Source organism: Pteronotus mesoamericanus, unplaced genomic scaffold (assembly GCF_021234165.1).
Source record: "Pteronotus mesoamericanus isolate MK-2021 breed Mesoamerican mustached bat unplaced genomic scaffold, CSHL_Meso_final scaffold_174, whole genome shotgun sequence".
Classification (NCBI taxonomy): Eukaryota; Metazoa; Chordata; class Mammalia; order Chiroptera; family Mormoopidae; genus Pteronotus; species Pteronotus mesoamericanus.
In genome coordinates this window covers 22,027,015-22,050,439 of record NW_026555309.1, presented here as the reverse complement: position 1 = coordinate 22,050,439, position 23,425 = coordinate 22,027,015, and the positions used below count along the sequence as shown (strand labels likewise).

Below are 23,425 nucleotides of genomic sequence, written 5' to 3'. Positions count from 1 at the left end.
CTTACTTTCAAAATTCAAATAGAGAAAACCATTTTTGTGTGAATTTAATTCATTGATACTTAAACTGTTACAGTTAGTTCACAATTCCCTATATGAGTCTTTTGCTATTCTACCCAAACTATATATTCTGTTTGTCACTTGCTGTGGCTCTTAATTCTGTTAAGACCGAGTCCCTTCATGTGAACCAGCTACATGCCATAAGGGAAAAAACAGGATCTAGTCTTACTGGAAGTTACAACCATGGTCTTACTGTCAAATCAGCCTCTTCACTCTCTAAGGAAATGTTTTGGGGGATAAAATGTCATTAGTATCTGTCCTATCTTAGAAAGTGCAGTGGAAGATTGTTCTAAATACCCATCTGCCTTGCAGCATCTACACAAAAGGGATAGGGAGCTGCAATCCAGATGTCTCTGATCTTTTCTTGGCTCTCTGTGGTGCTAAATCATGAAAGAATTAATGATTTTCCTAAAAGTGCAATTACATTTTCATGTTTTATTTGTCTTTAAGGTATAATCAGTAATATATCATATGATTTCACTTATATATGGAATCTAAACTGAACAATCAAAACAGAAACTCACAGGGAGATATAAAGAACAAATTGAAAGTGGCCAGCTGGAAGGGGTCTGGGGGTGGGGAGAGGTAAAAAAGGGGAAGGGATTTAGATGCACAAATTACCAGTTTAAAAAAACAGTCATGGGGATGCAAAGTACTGCATAAAAGATACAGTCAATAATATTTTAATAACTATGTATATAGTCAGATGGTACTAGGCTTATTGAGGAATCACTGTAAGTTACATAAATGTCCAATTACTATGTTCTACCCCTGAATTTAATATAATATTGTGTGTCAACTGTAATTCAATTTTTTTAAGTTTTTATAATAAATACAGAAAATGAAATCACAATGTAAATATTAAGTCCCACAATGGATACCACTGTAAATAATTTCTTTGGCTTTATTCATTTAAGACCAAAGCCATGTTATCCTTTTAATTTTCATCTTTTGGGTTGCATTTGTGTGTGTGTGCGCATTATATACACACAGGCATATACACAGATACATATGCAACTGGTTGGCAGTTAGCAACTGGAAGAATATTAAAATCTATTAAGAAACTATTTTCTCAACATGCAAAATAAAGAACATATACTCAATATTTAGTCACATGTTTTAAAGCTCACTGTTCTAACTATGTAGAATATAACTTTTTACTTACATGATTTTTCTTATTTATTCTAATCTTGTTTCAAGGAACCATCCTTATAACATTACCAATTTTTTCATATTTTATGGACATTACAAACATTTTTGAATTGTCAAAATTATAGGGCAACTTACATATAACTGGCAAAACATATAATAAAAATAGCTTATAATTCTTACTAAAAATATATATGCTAACAGAAAATTCACAACCATATTAAAATCAATTTCCCTGGCTCTAAAAAATATCAATAACAAAACTGTCATATAAGTATTTGACTGTGACTATGCATTTTTTATTTCTCTTTTGATTTAACACATTACTTCATAAAAAAAGAAAACTTTACATGAATATTAGAGTTGTTCTCTAAGCACCCTTCATGCCTGAATATAAAAATTCACATCAGATGCAACAGTAAATAATTTAATAATGTAAAACTAAAATATAACAAGACTTTAAAAATTAATTTTCCAAAACTCTGACAAAGTGAATAAATAACTAGGATTTTTTTAAACATTTATTGAAAAGTTACCAAAAGCTTGTCCCACTCAAAGACAACATAGATTTAATATAGAAAATTATATAATTAATATACTTTATACTCAAGAATTAGCTGCCTTGTACAGCAGTAGATACTGGATAAGAAGAAAATATATAGGATTCTAAATATACTTTCAGATAAGAAGTCATGTGCAACAGGGAAGATCCAATACATTTCAATCATTCACATTAAAAATATATGACTTACCTACTAAACCCCAAGCCTACTTCCTTAGTACTGCTCCCTTACAGTTAACAGGAAAAATAAGTATAAAGTAAAATTAGAAAGTCACAGCAATGAAGAAAGAATAGTTGTCCACAAAAGACAAAAAGATCAAAATTAGGGTGCCATCAGTTTCTTCACCCTCAATCAAAAACCAGAGCATTTGGTCTTTGACATTCATTGGAGAACTAAACAGGCACCAGGGAGCGATATTGGAAGATGATCCTTTCTCCAAGAGAGTGCACTTAGCAGCCTCTGTAACAAGACTCCAAATGGCACATGCACCAGAGGAAATCTACTGAGTTGTCAATGACGTAGGGACTTCAAGTATGATGAAATGAGAAAACTGTTTAACAATTTATTACCAATACCACATATTACATTTTAAATTAAAATTTTTTTAATTTATTGATTCTAAAGAGAGAGAGAGAGGAAGGATAAAAGAGAGAGAGAGAGAGAAACATCAATTTGTTGTTCCACTTATTTATGCATTCATTTGGTTGATTCTTGTATGTACCCTGACCAGGGATAGAACCTGCAACCTTGGAGGATGGAGATGATGCTCTAACCAACTGAACTACCTGGCCAGGGCAGCATATATTACATTTTAAAATTAAATACCCATGTTATAAAAATGTTTTCTTAAAGTGGGATAGTATTTTATTTGTTTGCTCTACAAATACACATTATAGATTAAAATTTTCAGAAATGTTTCCATTTGTGTAGTACATAGTTGTATGTGATTGAATAACTACATTTAAACAGTGAGCATTCCATCAATAGCATTACCTTCGAATATAAAGAAAAATTCCTTAAAGTGAGTAAAAAGAAAGAAATATTAATTTTATTATATAAGATATTGGCAAATTTCCCAATATTAAACAATTGATATCATCTTGGCCAGGTGGCTCAGCTGGTTGGACTGCCATCCCATACACCAAAGGTTGTGGGTTTGATTCCCTGTCAGGGCACATACCCAGGTTGTGTTACAGTGCAAGAGAAACTGATCGATGTTTCTCTCTCATATCTCCATCTCTCTTTCTCTCATCAATAAACATATCCTTGGGTGAGGATCTAAAAAAACAAAAACAAAAACTAGTATCTTTGCAGTATAAAATCCATTCAGTAACTGTCTTTTTCTATATTTATCCTCTTTAGCAAAGTAATATGTAAATACTTATATTTAGATCATTTTCCTTTTCAACATTTCATCTCCCTAACTACTCTATGAAATATATAGATTTCTTCTTCTCTAAACAAAATAGCTAATTCTTATTATACAGTAAAACACTGAAACCTGTACACAGTCCTTAAGTCTCTTTACCCCAAGAAGATGTACATAATTTTGTTCCAATGGTAGACACTGTTAGTGTCCTTCCCAGATCCCCTTCACCAGACTTATAAATCCTCCTCCCAGTCCCCCAGTTACTATGAGTGCTGGCCACTATAATGACACGGACTATCCACCTTCAGCAACTGTCCTCAGCTAACAGGACTTTAACCCTTGAAGGACCACAGCAGATAGTATTAATATGCAACTAGATAGCTCCTGAAAGCTGAGAAAGTGGTGGTCTAGATTAAATGAAATAGAGATGCTAGTATTGTCCTGGAAGATTGTGAAGAGAGGGATCAAAAGACTTAACAAAATGCATATAGAATAATTCTGTTATATAAGACTGGAAAACACACTGATTATGCTCCTCAGAGAGTTCAGGGGCTATTCCATTTATCAAGTTGGTATAAACATACTAGAGAGGGGTGAAGGGATATGAGCATAGTAGACAAGCTAGTGGTGGCTGCGCTCTTTAGGCCCAGGCCCGCATCACCATTGTCAAGTGAGTGCACCCATCTTTCAGCTGCTGTGAGCACTGACTGGTATTGCTCAGAGCTAACCCTGTTTCCTAAAGAAATGCCTTCAAATGATGGCAGCCTTCTCGCCCAGGAAGTTAGCCCTATCCCAGGATAGATGTTCACTAATGAGTGACTGGATAGAAGTATATAGAAGGGAGGAACAACTCTGAGGAAATATTAATGCTCAAGAGTCTCCCACCCCTATCACTAGAAGTAACCTGAGTCCACGTCCTTGACTAGCTCTTCCCTGCCATGCTTCATTCATTCCTAGTTTTGCTTCATAGTTTTGGCTGAAGAGCACTAGCTCAAATAAAGCACATACACCTGAATTCCTGTCAGGCTCTGTGTCTAAGCAACTTGCACCAAGACACCTCTTTTTCTTTATCTAACTTTAAGCATAAATGCTAATAAACTGGACTTTTCAAGTGCAAGGTAGCAAGAAGAAAGTAGACATCAAGGTTAATAGTGAAGGTCTGACTTCTAGTCCTCAGGCCCCAAAGTCCTTACAAACTTAAAAAGTGAGTCAGTCACCTCAAGTAACTTTTCAATTAATCAAAGTGAGACCAAAGCCTTGTTTAAGAATGAGTCCTCTGAACACAAATTTTCCTTGTAGTGAGTTGACATGTCATAGTAAAAGTTCTCCAAGGACAGAGATTCTGTCCTTTTCCACCAAGTTCCCTCTCAGTGCCTATAATGCATTTGGCAAACTATAGATACTTAGCATATATTAGTTGAAAGAATAAATTAAAAGTACTTGATAGCTGTCTTGTTTAAAATAGGTGCTTTTTAACTTGTCACGGGAAGAAAATTATGTATATTCAGTGTACTAAGAAAGGTTTTAGGAAAATTTAATACTTACACTAAGGTCAAGGTTCCAGATTAAAATTTAAAAGATATAGCTAAATTTGGTCCTACAGTTGTACAAGTCTCAACGAAGGTGAAAAGTAAACAGAAAAAAGCATTAAGAAAAAGAATGTAGAAAAGTCAGGTAACATTTCAAACAACAAATTAAAAAAAAAAACAGGAAAAGAAGAAAAGCAGTAAATGATAAAGTTAGAGTAAACATCAAAAATAATAAACTTTGAGGTGAAGTGCAGGTAACATCTATGTCACTTGATTGCACCAAATCCCTCTGTTACCCTTGCTATAATGGAATCACATTTAGGACCAAGGTTTGTCTCAATCCAGTTAAAAGCAGGACAACAATTACCAAACATCCTTTAAAAGGCTATGAATTCCTCTCTCTGACCCTGTTTGTTCTTTCTTGCATTTTTGTTTTACTTTGTGGTATGTATTTTCAGATCTTCATTATTTACCTACTTTCACTTAACTACCTACCAAGTTTCCTTCTGACCAGTCTTATTCCTCTAATATCAACATGCTTGCAAAAGAGTGCCTGCCATAGTAGAAATGTCTGAATTAGGAACAGGGCCCTAACTCAATCTCACTAGCGTCCTTACAAGAGGAAATTTGGCCACAGAGAGAAATAACAGGGATGCACTAACAGGTGGGAAAGACTATGCGAGGTCTCAGCAAGTGGCCAAACCTGTTGACACCTTGATCTTAGACTTCTAACCTACAGAACCAAGAGAAAGGAATGTTTGTAGTGAAACCACCCAGTGTGTGGTACCTTGTTATGGGAGCCCTAGCAAACTAATACAAATGAGTAAATATTTTAAAAAATATTTTGGAAACTTTTATAAAACCAATAAAATTAAAAATAGAATAATATGAAAGCAACCAATGCTAATTACAAAAAGCAATTTTATTTGTCTATTGTGAAAATGGAATTAATTTAACCTTTTAGGAAAGCAACTTGACAATAATAGGAGTCTTCAAAAAGATAGCTTTTGACTTAGTAATTGAACTTCAGGGAATCTTTCAGAGTGAAATCCTGAATAAAAACAGGTATAATCAATAATCACTATTAATTAATGTTTATTATTTTTCAGGCCATGTTCTAAATACTTTACATATTTTAGCTCATTTAATTCTCATAAAATTCATTGTCACATTACTTATTTTTTAGTTATTTTAAAATTATAAAACCCAAAGCATTTGCTATTACTATTTTGGTATACTTTCTTTTTTTGTATCCTTTTATTTCTTACTTATAAAACAAAAACAAAAACCACATCTATGTTATTTTTTCACTTGACATGGGTAAAGGAAGTAAAAAAAAAGCATTATTATCAAATCACTTAAAATATAATGAGAATCAATAGAAAACTAAGATGTTTTGAACTCACATAAAATGAAGTTAAGCTCCATTTCTTTAAATATTCTAATTTCCAACACTTTGGGGCTTTGTTTTTGTTTATTTTTCACTTCAATTACAGCTGCACTAGAAGAAATGTTAGTATCAGATAAGACATAAAACTATTTCTTAATGCCAATCCTCAAATGTCTACAGATGTATAATCAAGTGTAACCACAAAAAGGATTCAAACAAATTTGGTGAAAGCAGTTTGAGAATTTTAAATATTATGCTAAGAGAGTTCTGAAACATCTGAACCATCTGTAAGATTTGATGGAGGAAGATGTCTGGCTGATTGGGTCAACAAGCCTCACCTGCATTTCTGCAGCTACAGGCAATGATATAGAACACCAACAGGCTGTGAGGATTTAAAATCTTACTCCAACTCATGTGTTAGCATCTTGTTGCTGATAATGAAGATTTATACCAAGAGAGAAAATTGTCAAATCTAGTGTTCTCAGTGTTTAACAATAAACATCCAACTAAGATTGGTAGGGCAATATCAGATAGCCAAACATATATGTAAATGGAGTTATAGAGGAAAAGAAGAAACAGAAGTGGCAGAGAAACCTACTGGTTTTCTTATATGAATGAGAAAAATATTCCATGTAAATAATCATCATAAAAAAGCCAGTGCAACTACAATAATATCAGACAAAATATAATCCAAGAAAAACTATTACCAAAGTCAAAGAGAGATTTCAAAGCAGTAAAAGAATATATTCATTTAAAAATAGTAAGAATTATAAGTATCCAAAACAGAAGAAAAAAATAATGAAGCAAAAATGGAAAGACTAATCTAAGAAACAGATAAATATTCAATCATATTTGGGAATTTTAACACTTCTCACTAAATAATGGAAAAACAAATAAAAATTAGTAGGGATATAAAAAATTTTTATAATATACACAAAACAATTACAGGCCAATATCCTTGATGAACTTACATTCAAAAATCCTAAACAAACATTAGTAAACTGGCTTCAACAAACATTAAAACAGTAATACACTATGACAAAGGGATATATCCCAGGAATGAATGTGGTTCAACATCCACAAATCAAACCAAGTGATATAGCACATTAGTATAATAAAGGATAAAAACTATATGATCATCTCAGTAGATGCAGAAAAAGCATTGACAAAAATACAACCACTCGTGATTTAAAAACTCTCAGTGAAGTGGGTATAGGGAGAACATACCTCAACCTAATAAAGGTCATATGTGACAAGCTCACAGCTAACATTATCCTCATTGGTGAAAAACTGAAAGGTTTTCCTCTAAGATCAGGAACAAAAAAAGAATGCCCATTCCTGCTATTTCATTCAACATAATACTGAAAGACTTAGCCAGGTTAATTAGGCAAGAAATATAAAAAAAAGTCATCCAAATAAAAAAGGAAGGAGTTAAGCCATCTCTATTTAAATATGACACAATTTTATATATAGAAAATTATGAAGACTCCACCAAAAACTGTTATAACTAATAAACAAATTCAGTAAAGCTGCAGGATAAAAAAAAATCAGTTGCATTTCTATGTACTAATAACAAACTATCAAAAAGAGAAATTAAGAAAACAGTCCCATTTACAATTGAATCAAAAAGAATAAAATACTGAGAAAAATTTGGTGAAGAAAGTAAAATACCTATATACTGCATTGATGAAAAAATTTGAAGACACAATTAAATAGAAAAATATTCCATGTTCATGGATTAGAAGAAATAATATTACTAAAGTGTCTCTACTACTCAAAGCCATCTATAGATTCAAAACAATCCCTATAAAAATTCTAATGGCACTTCTCACAAAAATAGAATAAATATCCCTAAAATTTGTATGGAACCACACAAGACCACAAAAAGCCAAAGCAATCTTGAGAAAGAAGAACAATGCAGGAGGCATTATACTTCAGGATTTCAAATTATATTACAAAGCTAAAATAATCAGAACAGTATGGTATTGACATAAAAATACCATATTTAGTGAGAAAAATGTTAAAATTCCCAACTATAATTGAATATTTGTCTGTTTCAACACAAATCAGTTGAACCAAATAGAGGGCTCAGGAAAAAAACATGCATAATGGTCAGTTTATAATAAAGGAGCCAAGAATATGCAATGGGGAAAGGAGAGTCTCTTCAAAACATAGTGTTGGGGAAACTAGACAATTACATGCAAAAGAATGAACCTGGACCCTGTATTACACCATACACAAAAATCGACTCAAAATAAAGACTTCAACTTAAAACCTGAAACCATAAATTACTAAAGAAAATATAAGCAGTATGTTCCTTGACAGTAGTCTTGGCAGTGATTTTTTTAGATATGACACCAAAAGTAAAGGCTCCAAAAGCAAATATAAACAAATGGGACAACATCAAACTAAAAAGGTATTGTACACTAAAGGAGATCATCAACAAAATGAAAAGGCATCTTATGGAATGAGAGAAACTATCTACAAAATCATAAATCTGATAATGGGTTAATATCCAAAATACATAAAGAACTCATACAACTGAATAACAAAAATACTAACAAGCCAACTAAAAGAACAGGCAGAGAATCTAAAGAGACATTTTTTTCAGAGAAAACAACAAACGGCAAACAGGCACAAAAGAAAAATATGTTCAATATCACTAATCATTAGGGACATGAAAATTAAAACTATAATAAGATATCACCCAATACCCATTAGAATAGTTACATCAAAAAAAAAAAACCCAAAGATAACAAGTGTTGGTGAAGATATAGATAAAAAGAAACCCTTGTGCACTGTTGGTGGGAATGTAAATTAACTGATTAGGCAGCTTTGGAAATTAAAAATAGGACTCAAAAAATTAAAAATAGGACTAACATTGGAACCAGCAATTCCACTTCTAAGTATTTATCCAAAGGAAACAAAAATATTAGCTCCAAAATATATCTACACTCCCATGTCCACTGCAGTATTATTTACAATAGCCAAGATGTAGAAATAAGCTAAGTGTCTGTGGTTGGATAATGAATACATGAAATATGATTTATGATAGGTACATGATTATATATGTATGTAGGCATATATATATTCAAATATATGAATATTATTCAACCATAAAAATTTTTTTTGCCATTTTCAACATGAATGTACCTTGAGAGCATTATGTTAGGTTAAATAAGTCAGAAAGAGAAAGACTACTACTGCATGATCTCTCTCACATGTGGAATCTAACAAAAAGAAAAAACACAAACTCATAGACAAGTATGAGAAGAAATGGGTAGGTGAGAGATGTGGGTGGGGGGTGAGATGAGTGAGGGTGTTCAAAAGCTACAAACTCCCAGTTACAGATAGGAAGTCCTAGGATGTAATGTTTAGCATGGTGGCTGTAGTTAACAATACTGTATTATGTATTTGAAAGTTGCTAAGAGTAAGTCTTCAAAGTTATCATCACAAGATTAAAAAAAAAAATTCAAGAGAAAAAAACCATCAGTGGAGAATGAGAGATAACCTGGGTATTAAAATTAGACTAAAGGATTTTAAAGCTATTATAATAACTATGCTAAAGGAAGTAAATGCAATATGCTCATCATAGGTGAAAAATCCCAAGACAGAAATAGAAATGGTGACTACAAAAGATAACCAAATGAAAATTTTAGAAAATTAAAACATCTGAAATAGGAAATTCACTAGGTGAATTTCTGTCTGATAGCAGATTATCAAAGAATCAATGAAGTTGAAAATTACTCAATCTAAGTAACAGAGAAAAATTGAATACGATGTAAGAATTTGGGGGTGGGGGAAATTTATAAAAAGCCTAAAATACAAATAATTGAAAAAAAGAAAGGGGAGATAGAAAAAATGTTAACAATGGGAAAAATATCATGTTAGGTAAAAGATAAATAAAATAAAAACTACATATAGGCACATCTAAGTAAAAGTGCAACAAACAAAAGATAAAAACTTGAAAGCAACCTGAGGAAAACAACACATTAAATACAAAAGAAAAATAATTTAAAGTTCCACTGATATGTCATCATAAACTTCTTACTTCTCATCAGAAACTATGGAAGCTTCCTTACAGAAAAGATTTAAAAATTAAAAAAACAAGCAAAAAAGATTGTCAACACAGAATGGTATAACCAACAAACGTATTCTAAAAAGCAAGACTATATAAAGAATTTTTTCAAATAAAAGTAAACAGATAAGTGAATACCTGCACTTCAAGAAATGCGAAAGGAAGCTCTCCAGGCTGAAGGAAAGTATATCAAATGGAAACTTAGATCTTCAGGATGAAAAATGATTAAAATGGTAAGAAAGAAAATAATTAGTATGAAAACATTAATCAGTGAAATAGTAGACAAACAATAGAGAAAGTCAACGATGCTAAAGAAAAATATTTTATAAACTCCTAGGTAAACTGATCAAGAAAACAAAAGAAAGATCACAAATTACCAACTATACCAATATCAGAAATAAAAGAAAGATTATCAATACAGATTCAATCAACATTGAAAAATGAATGAAAACTAAAAAAATTTATAACAACAAATTAATGAGCCTAAACAAAATGGTCAATTTCTTGAAAAACACTACTTAACACAAGTAACGAAGATTAAACAAAATTTAAATAGCCCTATTTATATTGAACAAATTAAGTTATTTATCAGAACTTTCACAAAAAGAAAACTTCATGTCCATATGGTTTCACTGGTGAATTCTGTCACATATTTAAGGAAGAAATACCAATCCCACACCAAATGTTGACAAAATACAGCAGAAGTTAAAAAATCCCAGCTCATTGTGTGAGTCAGAAAAACCTAATGCCAAGACCTATCAATGATATTTCAATAAAAGAAAACAGAATAGTTTTCATTAACATAGATAAATAAATCCATTAAAATAGTAGAAAATCTTATCCAGCAGTATATAAAATTGATAATATCCCATGACCAAAGCAGATTTAACCCAAAAATGCAAAGTTGGTTTAATATTCAAAACTCAACTAATTAGCAATATTAACAAAACAAGGAAGAAGAATCCTGATCATTTCAATAACCACAGAAAAATCATTTCACAAAATGCAAACTCATTCACAATTTAAAAAAACTATTAATAAACTAATAGACTCTCACAACTTCTGTTTAACATTGTACAACTGGTCTTAAGCATTATAATAAAACAAGAAAAAGAAATAAAAAGCATAAATATTGGACAAGAAGTAAAACTGTCTCTATTTGCAGATGACATAACTTTATAAAGGATATCATAACATCTACAAAACAGCTGCTAGAACTAATAAGTAAATCTAACAAGGTCAAAGATACAAGGATAATATTAAAAATAAATTATATTTGTATACTAGCAGAAAACAGCTAGAAACTAAAATTTAAAAACTAATTCAATTTATAGTAAGAACAAAACCTTAAAATACTTAAGAAAAAAATTAACAAATGGCATTCCAGCTTTCTATACTTAAAACTATAAAATGTTCTTAGATAAATTTTATTTTTTTAACTTTTTTTAAAAAGATTTTATTTATTTATTTTTAGAGAGAAGGGAAGAGAAGGAAAAAGAGAGGGAGAGAAACATCAGTTGTGTGGTTGACCCTCAAGCCCCGCTCTCCCCGCCCTTGGGGACATAGCCTACAACCCAGCCATGTGACCTGACTAGGAATCAAACTGGCAACACCTTGGTTCGCAGGCACTCAGTCAACTGAATCTCATCAGCCAAGACACATTCCTAGATAAATTTTAAAAGGTCTAAGTGAATGAAAAGATATACCATTGGGAGACTCAATGTTGTTAAGATGTTAATTCTCTCGAAAATGATCTACAAAAATACAAAACAATCTAAGATTTAAACCCAGCAACGTTTTAAAGCAAAATTATAAATTGATTATAAAATATATGTGAAAATGCAAAGGACCTAGAATATTTAGAATATCTTTTTAAAAAATAAAAGTGGAAAACTTACACTACCTGACTTCAATATTACTTATAAAAGTAAGATATTGGGGTATTGCATAGATAGGCAGATGGCACAATAAAACAGAATACATAGCCCAGAAATTGAACTACACTTATACCATTATTTCTTTATAAATGTGACAAAACAATCCAATAAGGTATAGAAAGTCTTTAATTCTATTCAACAAATACTAATGAAATACTGAAAATCCATCTGGAAAAATATAAATCTTGACCTCTATCTTCACACCATACACATAAAAATTAATGTGTGCTGAATCATATACCTAAAATGAAAAGCTAAAACTATACATCTCTGGAAGATATAAAGGAGAATAGTTTCATGACTTAGGTATTGGCAAAGTATTTTTAGACAGCACATAGAAACAAAAACCATTGACAAAAAGGAAAAAACTAAAACCATAAGAGAAAAATATTGACAAATTACAATTCATCAAAATTAAAAATTCTGCTCATCTAAGGCTTTAAGAAAATAAACAGGCAAGCCACAGACTGCAAGAAAATATTCACAAAGCATATATCTGACACATATCTACAACTCATTAATGAAAAACAAAAGTAACCTAATTTTAAAAAATTTTGAAACAGACACTTCACAAAGAAAGATGTACAAATAGCCAATGAGCATATTAAAAGAGGGCTTGACATTGTTAGTCATTAGACAAGTACAAAATAATATAAGGAGATACCATTATAAACTCAAATGACAAAACTTTAAAGGATGTATCATCAAATGTTAAGAAGTGTGAGGAACCACCAAAACTTGCAAACATTTTTCTGGTGATAATTTAAAATGTACAACCCTTTTTTTAAATGGTCTGAAATCATAAAACTAAACATAAACCTACCCTGCAACCCATTTCCTCTTCTGGATATTCATCCAACAGATAGACAGATAGATAGATAGACAGACAGACAGACAGACAGACATAGATGCATATAGATATAGATATCTCCACAAAAAGAATATGAAAACAGTGCAGTATATTCCTAACATGGACTATTACTCAGGAATAAATATAAAGGAAAAAACTATTCATACATGCCACAACATGTATGATTTTTTTAAATTATGCTGAGTAAGTCTTTTATAAAAGAGTATATTCTATATGATTTCAATTATATGAAATTCTAGAACCTATGGAGCTAATTTATAGTAGGGGAGTGGAAGCTGAGGGAAGCTGTTACTCACTGGAAAGAAGCCCTAGGAGTTAAGTGTGGAAACTCAAGGGTTAATGAACATACAGTCCCTAACTCAAGAAGCTCACACTATAGTGCCTTTATCAATATCACATAACCAGTAAGTAGTCGCCCCAATATATGTACATAAGCCTTGTGTTCAACACTACACAAGGCAAAGCAACCATGTATTTGTAGAAGTCAGACACAAATCAATCCTTAATTAAACATGGCAGCTCCCCTTGCCATTTTCCATTACTTCTATCTCTGACATTTCAAAGGCCACACAGCGAGATGGAAAATTTAAAGGAGTTTAAGTAAGAAGCCCTGAGTTTGATTTTAGAAATCAGCTAAAATTATGTTTCTTAGAGCCTATGTGGGTCCCACGTTCCAATTTCTAAACCAGAGCTGTTCCACTTTTACCTGCTTTACATACTGAGTTCATTTTTGAAGGAAAAAAAAAAAAACAGGGTTTAAAAAATGCAGTGCAAAATAGAGAGCCTTTAAATTTTAAGGAAAGTACAATTTTACAGTTCAATGGTTTTTTCAATTTTGTCCAAAGGATGGTTCGTACACATATCTGATATACTTAATTAAAACTTCTCAAATTCAGAAGCCAAACTCAAATTGTGAATCAGTCCTACTTGTGAATTCTCTTGCTGGTTACATGAATCTTTGTAATTCGTAAGTGGATATGAGGTCAGTCACAGCACATATGAAATGAATTCATTTTCTACTCAATGAGTAGAGCCTGAATTAAACAGAAAGAAATTTACTAGTAATTATCTTCTTTGAGTTTTCGAAGATATTTTATAATCATATAAAAATTTACAATAAAAAAAATATAGTTAACATTTACCTGTCAGTCACCAACAAAAGCAATAGATTTATAAAAAGTTTTTTCATTAAAGAAAATACTTAGACTATTTACCAGCATCATATTTTGATTAGAAATACAGAGACAGTTGTTAAGAGAACCTTTTATGTCTACAATATATAATTTTTATATTTATAATTATTATATAGTTAACAAGGTTTATATACATAAATAATATGTACATGTATGTGTGCACATGTGAGCATGTGTATCAGACTATTGGGTGGCTCCATACTTCAGAATACAGTAATGAAATATGTTCCTATCATAATATATCAATTGCACTGTGCTCCTGCCAACTGCAAACAATACCCACTGTTTATATTGCACTCTAAGAGCTATGAAAACTATGCATGCTATTCTTTCAATGTCAAAGTAGTCATTAATGTACCGTGATAAATAACAGGTGACTGTGCCAGAAACCCTGAACACATACCAATAGCTTATTATAAACTAAAGCAATAGTAAATGGTATGTAAATGACTAAATACTTCTGACCAGAAACACTATCAGGCTAAATAATTAAACATTTATTTACAAATTTAAATTTTATCTTAGATAACATTAATGTTTTAGAACTGTGGGAAATGTTTCAGGGGAAAAGAATCCATTTACACTAGGTAATTTCAAGCTTTCCATTTTCTTTTTATAATTAGAGCGGTCCTGTAATTTATTGTCAAACACTTTTAAGAGAGAAAAGTGGTACTACTAATCAATAATGGAACACAGCAGACATAAACTAGGACTAGTTCAGACAAGCCAGAAACTGCTTACGGTTAATTTACTTATAATTCAAAACACCAACAAATCCAAATACACTTTGGACTACTGTTTTTTTTATCCTTACATTTAATATAAAGTCTGTGTATCTTTTAATATGAAAGTCTGCACATGTATACAGAAGAGAGAAAGACTGGCTTTAATACCCATTCTGAGTGAATCCAGTCTTATTATGCCCCTGTGTGGCCAACCAACATAGCAAATTCACTGTCACACATTTGGTGACAAAGAAATAATTACATCTGGAGGAAAATACATATTTCTTCACTGTACAAGAAAAATTACTAGGTCAGTAAATGGAAAAACTTAGTAAGTACATTTTTCCAGTAATTTTATCACAAAAGATAATAATCACCTTTGAATATTGTTCAAAGCAATTGATTACTCAATGCAGTGAACTCTATTAAAAATATACCTTCTAGCATCCTAATATTTATGTTTCCTTCCAAAGACAAGATGACAAGATTTAGATTTCATAATAAATTTGGTATTTGAGGACTTTTCTACTGGCAATAAAAGCAATTATCTTTGTATCCTGATTAACTTTGTTTGGAGAAAATAAGTTTACAGTTAGAAAACTTGATAAGAAAAATTTAAGTTAAAGTGGCATTTCACCAAAACCTATTAAGTGAATTGACATATAATGCAGACACTGATATTTTTTTCTTGCTGAGTCTACAGTTGTTTCATTTTAGCTATAAAAGAACAAAGGATATCCCACCACTTCTTGTATGCACTAAAATGTTACTCAAGAACTGCAATGGTAAGAGAGTAAGTTAAGAACTTTCAGTTTGAAACATAAGGGTTGTGCTACGTGATTTCCAACAAAAAGTCTAAAATATTCTAATGATTCTCACTCAGAAATAAATTTCAATTATTCATTAGATAAAATACTCAACAATCTATATTAATCTCCAGTTTAGTGATTTATAATACATAAAATATTATTGATGTCTTTAAAATCTTTGCTCCTGTGACAAGTTGAACCTGGAAATGCTTTTGGAGTAATAATTTTGAGAAATTTTCATTTTTAATCTTTTATTGCTAATATGTCATAAAAGTAAACTGTCATATCATCTGACAACTTGATGAAGGTTGAGTTGCAGATTTAGGGACATATTAGGGATCAGAAAAAGTGTCAAGAAAACTATTTCAAAGGGTCCCCTTTAAATAATATATTATCTACAATTGATGCACAGTACTACTTTAGTAATTTCTCCTAGAAAGCAAGTCAGAAGAAAATGCGATCTAATTGTCCATTTCCCTGACGTTATTTTCAGTTTAAAGATGTGATTTAATGTCACAATACAAATACTGAATATTCCATTGAACTAGTCCAAACAATTACTATTCATGCAATAACAACAAAATTATTTTTTCCAGAGGTGAAGTTATGTAATTGATGCTTCAAATCTCAAGAGCATAATGTCTAGTCCATGAAGTTGAAAGGCCCATTATTTAGAAAAAATTTTAAACTTGTAAGATAACATCTTCTGATGGCATACTCAAGTCATTCTTTCACCATTTTCCTTTCTTCAAAGATGACTTTTGTTTTTTTTCAGTCTACATCTTTCTCATTCAATGCAAACTAAAATATTGATGCTTAGGTATTTGTATTTTTTTAAAAATCTAAGGAGAATAATAATTTTCAAAGACCATTGTGTCTGATCTGAACAGAGTAACCAAAATATTAAAATATGTAGAGGGAGGCATTAACTGTATATTCTTATAAATTTATTTTTACTATTCATATTTCTAAAGTAACAGCTGTTTGTAAACTGCTTTTAACTGATTTTATAAGTAAACTAAGTACTTGATTAATTATGAAGATCAACAGATCTACATGTGAAAAAAATATGTGTTTTTATAAGAGCAAGAAGTTAAGAACATAAGCAGGGATTTTTTTTCCCCTAAAACAGAATACATTCTTTATTGATTAATTAGTAATTTCCAATAATATAGGTAGAAAATAAAAATAAGTTAAATAAGACTGGTCTTGTAGAATCCTTAGAAACTTCACAATTTACTGTTTAATTACAGCAATATAAAATTCTAGAATTTCTAATAATGAGAGCATTACAATTATAAGCATGACAATAATAAAAGAAACTTGAGGTCAAAACAAATCTGTAGTAATAGGGATGCATACAATTACCTCAAAAACAGCTATTCTCATACTTTAAAATTAGTAACATTTAGTTTAAAATCAATTCCATACCATGCTGTTAATAGCACAATTTCCAAAGTTAATATATACCCATCCCTAATATTAGTATTTTAAACACATAAATTTTGGCATTAAAAAATGAGAGAGAGAAATCAAACAAGGAAAAGACTTACTGAGCGTGAGTACTGATCCTAAAACTCTGGTAGCTTCAGGTCATGGAATTTTTAAGAAAGCCATACTGCCTCTTTTATTTAAATCAATACAGAATATTTTCACACACTTAAACAATGTATTACTAAACAAGAAAACTCACTATCTTAAAATATAGATAGCCTATTATAGAATATAACATTTCATATACTATTATACACTTTACATTAGTCCAAAACAAAATATAAAAAAATCAAATTAGTTAATTGAACAAAACTGCACTGAAATTTTATAAAAAAGGAAATATGCTGTTCCACATTCGATGGAAAGGTCAGAGATATATTTATCATTGGTAAACACTGTAAATGTCTACAAATTTTTAAGCCTTTTTTACATTTGCTAAATTAAAGCACATACTGTTAGTAGTTATTTTTTAATCTCTAAAATAGGCTGCCTCAATTGTTCAAAGACCCTAAAAAGAGATGAGCAAAACCATTTGATAGTCTATGCACTCTTAGTTTTCCCTCAATTTCCAGAAGGTTTCAATGCATTATCATTTCTTTCTCAGTCTTGCTCCATTACATTTGGTTACAAAGGGGTTTTTGTCTGTACTAGGTATATAACATTAGAAATTCTTAAAAGGCAAACAACTTAAAGGGGGGAAAAACTGGATGACAAAACTGCATTTTAAAAGCATCCTTTATAGGCTACCTCTTTTACTGTAAACTAGAGATACCATCTAAAACACATGTTCATAATTTAACAATCTTCACCACAAAAAAAATAAATCAGCTTGAAAAGCAATAGAATTTATAACAAAACATCCTTCCATACTAGCCGATCCAATACAAAACATTATTAGCAGTTCCATAATATAGCTTGTTTAAAAGTGATTATTGATCTACCCTGCATAGAGAAGTATCTTAAACCTAGAAAATATCTTCCGCATGTTCTTCAAAGAGAATGCATGCCTGCTAATTCACATTTTCTGGCAAATCACATATGATTATACAGCCCCATCCCTATATATGCAATATAATCACTGCCATGATCACAAAGAAAAAAAATGTCAGGCATTTTAAGTTAGTCCTTTCATTTACTAGAAAATGAAATCATTGAAACAGTCTGTATGTTTCAGAGGTCAAGCTAGTTAAATTTAAGATGCTTTCTGTGCTTTGAAGTAGCTTGTTTTCTTCTTAAAATCAATTAAGAACACTACATAAAATTTTATATTTCTGATAAAAATCAACACCCTTATAATGCCAACATTTCAAATCAGAAAAATTTTTACAGACATATAAGATTATTATTCTGAAAATACCAATACAAAAAGAAAATATAGTTTAGCTTTACTCACCTTGCATTGTTCAGTGTTTGTCCAAAAAGCTCATTTTGTAAAATATTTGGTGGGGATGAAAAAACCCCATGAAAATGAGATAAAACAGAATTGCAGACCTGGCGCAATGTCTCAAATTGCATTTTCTTTCTTTTTTTTTTCCTCCCTTCTCTTATTTTTCCTTACCACCTGTCTTTAAAGTCATCTATTTGCAGGCACCATCACATAAAAACATGCCAATCAAGTTCCATATTTCTCCTGAGCTCTGTAAAAACTGTGCTTAAATGAGCAGAGGTTGATAGTTAATTGTACAGTCATTATTCTTCTAATTCAGTCGTAGAAGATTCAGTACCCGTGCAGCTTTCGGCTTTCTCCTGACTGTAGCAAGAATTCAAAACAGCAGTGAGCTTTTTGGGCATTCCCAGCTGAAGTGCGAAGCTGAGCTGCTTTCATGTACTCTACTCATATTTCTCTAAGCCTATTAAAAAACACGCAATGAATAGATGCTGTCGTCAGGAGTTTCAGCACATCTGGCTGCCAGCAATAAAATCTAAGAAGTAATAAAAATGGGGACGAGGTATCTTCTTAATGTTACTATTAGGTAAAAAGAAAAGAAATTATGCATTTCTCAACCTTTTTCTCTTTCCCTGAAAAATAAATAACTCCAGCAACAGAGTACATAGGTCTCTTCAATGTTCAAGCTGCTGCATAGACCAGAACACTAAAAATACGTGGTATGTCCTTCTTTTGATATGATGAAGCAATAAAAATATGATAGAACATAGAGCTTTGATTGCCTGCATTTGTGATGCCATATTTCTAAAGAAACATTTGGAAAACATGTACTTCATCATCTTAATTTCTTATTTAATTTTAAAATATCTTCATTTATTTATTTTTAAAGAAAAGTCAATAATATTCAATCCAGTCCCTTTTTAAAGGCCATACATAGTGACTACGATTTCTTTTTTTGCCTTAGCTCCCTCTTTTCCCTTCCACACACATACCACTATCAATAAATAGGCACATAAATATACTAAGAAGTTTTTTTAATGGTGAACTCTTAAATGACTCAAAAATAAATATCCTATAAGATGAATTTTTAAGCAACTAGTTCTTCTATAAAATAAGATGTTCAATTATGAGCTTGTCCTCAACTAAAAGTACTACTATTTTGCTCATTATTTAAGCAATAATTTTATAGATGCACACTAATCTATTTATGAAATATTTATACACACAAAATATTTTGATTTATAAAGTACTTCTAAATTAATTTTTTAATATCCAGAAAACATTGTGAGTGGGTGATAAGATTGCTATCACTTTTTAAATTTATTTTTTCATTTTTATTGAATTTCTTGGAGTGACATTGGTTAATAAAATTATTTAGGTTTCAGGTATACAATTCTATAACACATCATCTGTATATTGTATTGAGCCCTCACGATCCCAAGTCAAGTCTCCTTCCATCACCATTTACGCCCCCTTTATCCTCTCCTACCTCTCCATCCCTCTTTCCCTCTGGTAATCACCATACTGTTGTCTGTGTCTATGAGTTTATGGGGGGTTTTTCCTGCTTAATTCCTGCACCTTTTTCACCAAGATGATGTATCATAGAATTGTAAACTTGAAGTCTATAAATCTTATTGACCAATGTCACCCCAATAAATTTAATTTAAAAATAAATTAATCAACACTTGAAAAAGTTCAATCTAAAAGAAATCAAAAGATTTCAAATAGAAATAATAACGTAATGTATTTTTGCCTGTTAAATTGGCAAAGTATTGACCTGTGGGTCAGAGAATGGGTACTCTCATATCATATTTATAGGTAGGATCGTACACTGATAGAACCTTTTAAGAAATATTCTGAAATATGTAACGAAAACTTTAAAAATGTTCAAAACCTGACACTAGAAGAATAAACACCAAAATCTTAGTACTGATTATCTCTAGGTGAAAACATCACATTTTTTTCCATTATACTTTTTGATATACTTAGCTAAAGGAAAGCCCCAAGTTATCTATGGTAGAGAACTATAAAATTACAGTGAAGCCATTAATTGTAACATATTAATTGTTGGCTTTTGCTTAGCAATGCTCAAGGGAATCAAATACCAGATTATTAGTTTTCATGTGCCTAGCTATATCTATTAGTAATGGTATCCTCCCTTTATCAATAAGTTATTAAAATTCTGTAAAACCTCAAATTGTTTAATTAGTATTATAAAACACTGAAAAAATGAGAAAATAAAACAGTGCTAACATGTTTACAATATCCTCAAAAATATACAAGCTCTTAAGTTAAAATTATTTAGGAGTCTTAGTTTACAAATGCTTAGTGGTTGAAGCTAAAGATTTGACAGAAAGTCAGAGTAAATAAAATAAAATAAAATAAAAAACAAAATTGGGAAATTATGCTCTTCTAAATTAATAACAACTAAGCCTGTTACTTGTAAGGCACAATCACTCATAGTACATTTAAATTTTATAGTTTTAAAGGTGTCTGAGTTTATTTTGTATTTTTAAGAGTATCAAAACTTTTCTATTAAAACGCCCCTTACATGCAAACATCAAAACATAGCTAATCAATTAATGAAATAATATAACATATATGTTTAATCCATAACAAATCCCTGAAATCCTAAATAAATTTTTCATTTTATTAAAATACCGGTCTGTAATTCTACTATATAGTTGAAATAACTGCACAATTCTTCAATTGCATTATTTTTGTTCCACTGACTATCTAAAGCATATGCCTGATTAAAATCTAAGGGTTAGAGGAAATACGGTCCAGAGAGCAAGGACTTTTTTAATATGTTTTGCAAATGAAAGTCCTGCATTATATTTTCACAGGGCAAGACCACAGATCCATTCGCCTCAGGGATAACAAATAAGCAAGGAAATAAAAGGCAGATGACAAAATTTCAACAAAAAAAAGGGAAAAGGGCATTCACTAAAGGTAACTATATCCATTAGCAATAGTATATAGCTGCTTCAACTAAATAAACTGACGAACAAAATAGAAACAGAGGTGGGGATAAACGGAACAGACTGGTAGCTATCTGAGGGGAGGGGAGAGGGGAGACTAGATGAAAGAAGGTGAAGGAATTAGCCAAAGAACATGTATGCATAACTCACAGACACAGACAACAGCGTGGTGATGCCCTGAGGGAAGGGGAGCAGGAGTGAGCAGAGGTGGGCAAAGGGGTGGGGAGAATTGCGACATCTGTAACAGTGTCACACTGTTACAACAGTTTTCCTACACAGTTTTCGTAAGTCTTAAAAAACATGTTGATGTTCAGTTGTGTTCTCATGTACAAAAAAATTTCTGTAGTATTTCCTGGGGCTTGAACTTTGTATCTAGTTTTGACCATTGCTGCAGAACAGACTCCTTACAGTTTCTACTATCTAATTTGTAGAGAAAGCTCTACAAATGTATGAAGTCCCACCATCATTGTCATCTCCCAGACTCCTCTTTCAGACCAGAAATGTGAGGGCTAATCTTCCTGTGCTTTGGCTTGAGCTGCACTGTTATGAGAGGTAATACAAGGTTGCTTCAACAGTCCAAGGCCACAGCAGTTCTTACCAAAGTAGTTCCCAAACCTACAAACTGGCAGCAGCAGAAATATCTTTCCCATTGAACGCAAGAGTTAGGCAACTGAGGTAGAATGCTAGATTTAAGCTCAAGAACAAAAATGTCCAGAGTGATTATTATCTGCTCAGACACCTACAGCTTCCACCTTTTAGAGGAAAAAGAACCCAGATCTCTGAAAACACAATTTGTTAAGCCCATCTAGTCTTAGGAGTGCTAGTTCTGAGTATACATTCCTTTGATAACTATTGAGAGTTACTGAAAGCAAAACTACAATTTCAGGGAGCTGTAGGAATATGAATAAGATCCAGCTCCACCTCTAATAGCTACATTTACCAAGAACCACAGTATAAGGAATGTTTATAGTCTTGGGACACCAAGCACTCACACCTAAGTTTGCAAACTCCATCCACAAGATACTTAAGCTACCTACCTTCCAAGTGTCTCTAGATTTTTCAAGGAAATAAATACTGACTGCACATTGTTATCTTAAGAAAATTAGAAATAATAATCAATGGCACCACTATAAAGATATTTAGCAAAATATGGGAATAATAAAATATTATGCAATAAAACTGACCACCAAAGGTTCCCATCCACAATTTCTTTCATTCAATTTCCTTCTAGTCATTACATCTTTAAAAAAAAAGGGAGAATAAGCCCTGGTTGGTGTGGCTCAGTGGATTGGAGCACTGTCCTGTGAGCCAAAGGTTTGATTCCCAGTCAAGGTGCATGCCTGGGTTGCAGGCCAGGTCCTCAGTAGGGTGTGTGTGACAAGCAACCACACATTGATCTTTCTCTCCCTCTCTTTCTCCCTCCTTTCCACCTCTATCTAAAAATAAATAAATAAAAAATAAAATAAATAAATAAAAAATGGGAGAGTGGAAATACCATAAGTATGCCAGAATATTATTTCACTACAGGTGGAAGCAGGGAGAGCAATTAGAAAGCTAATGAAGTAGTCAAAGCACGAGTGGTTGACTTGGATTAAAGTGATCTCAATAAGATGGAGATAGAGGAGCACTAATAAAGATGTTGAATAAACAAGACATAATGACTGATTTGCCACAGGGGTGGGATGTGGTATATGAAGGTCAAGAGGGAAGTCAAAAATGACTCTCAGATTTCTCTCTTAAGTAACCAAGTGGATACTTGCTGAGACAAAGAATGTTAAAGGAGGAGCAGACTGAGGGAGAAGCAAGGGAAAGATGGTGAGTTGTAGAATTTAAGTAGTCTGCAAAATAGCTAAAAAGACATGAGTATGCAATTGAGTATGTCACTCTGGAGTT

General features: G+C 31.7%; 1 protein-coding gene across 18 annotated transcripts in view; it reads right to left on the bottom strand.

The window, feature by feature from the left end:
• The window catches only part of RIMS2 (regulating synaptic membrane exocytosis 2), a 473,698-nt gene that overhangs the window by 284,840 nt on the left and 165,433 nt on the right, over positions 1-23,425 (bottom strand). For 10 of the 18 annotated variants that reach the window (XM_054590368.1, XM_054590375.1, XM_054590367.1 and 7 more), the window contains exon 1: positions 18,558-18,944. The exons of the other annotated variants lie outside the window; for them this stretch is intronic. In XM_054590368.1, the coding sequence (XP_054446343.1) occupies positions 18,558-18,679 (122 nt within the window). In that variant the 5' untranslated portion in view covers positions 18,680-18,944. Of the gene's footprint in view, positions 1-18,557; positions 18,945-23,425 lie in introns of those variants that run through there. 18 annotated transcript variants of the gene reach the window in all.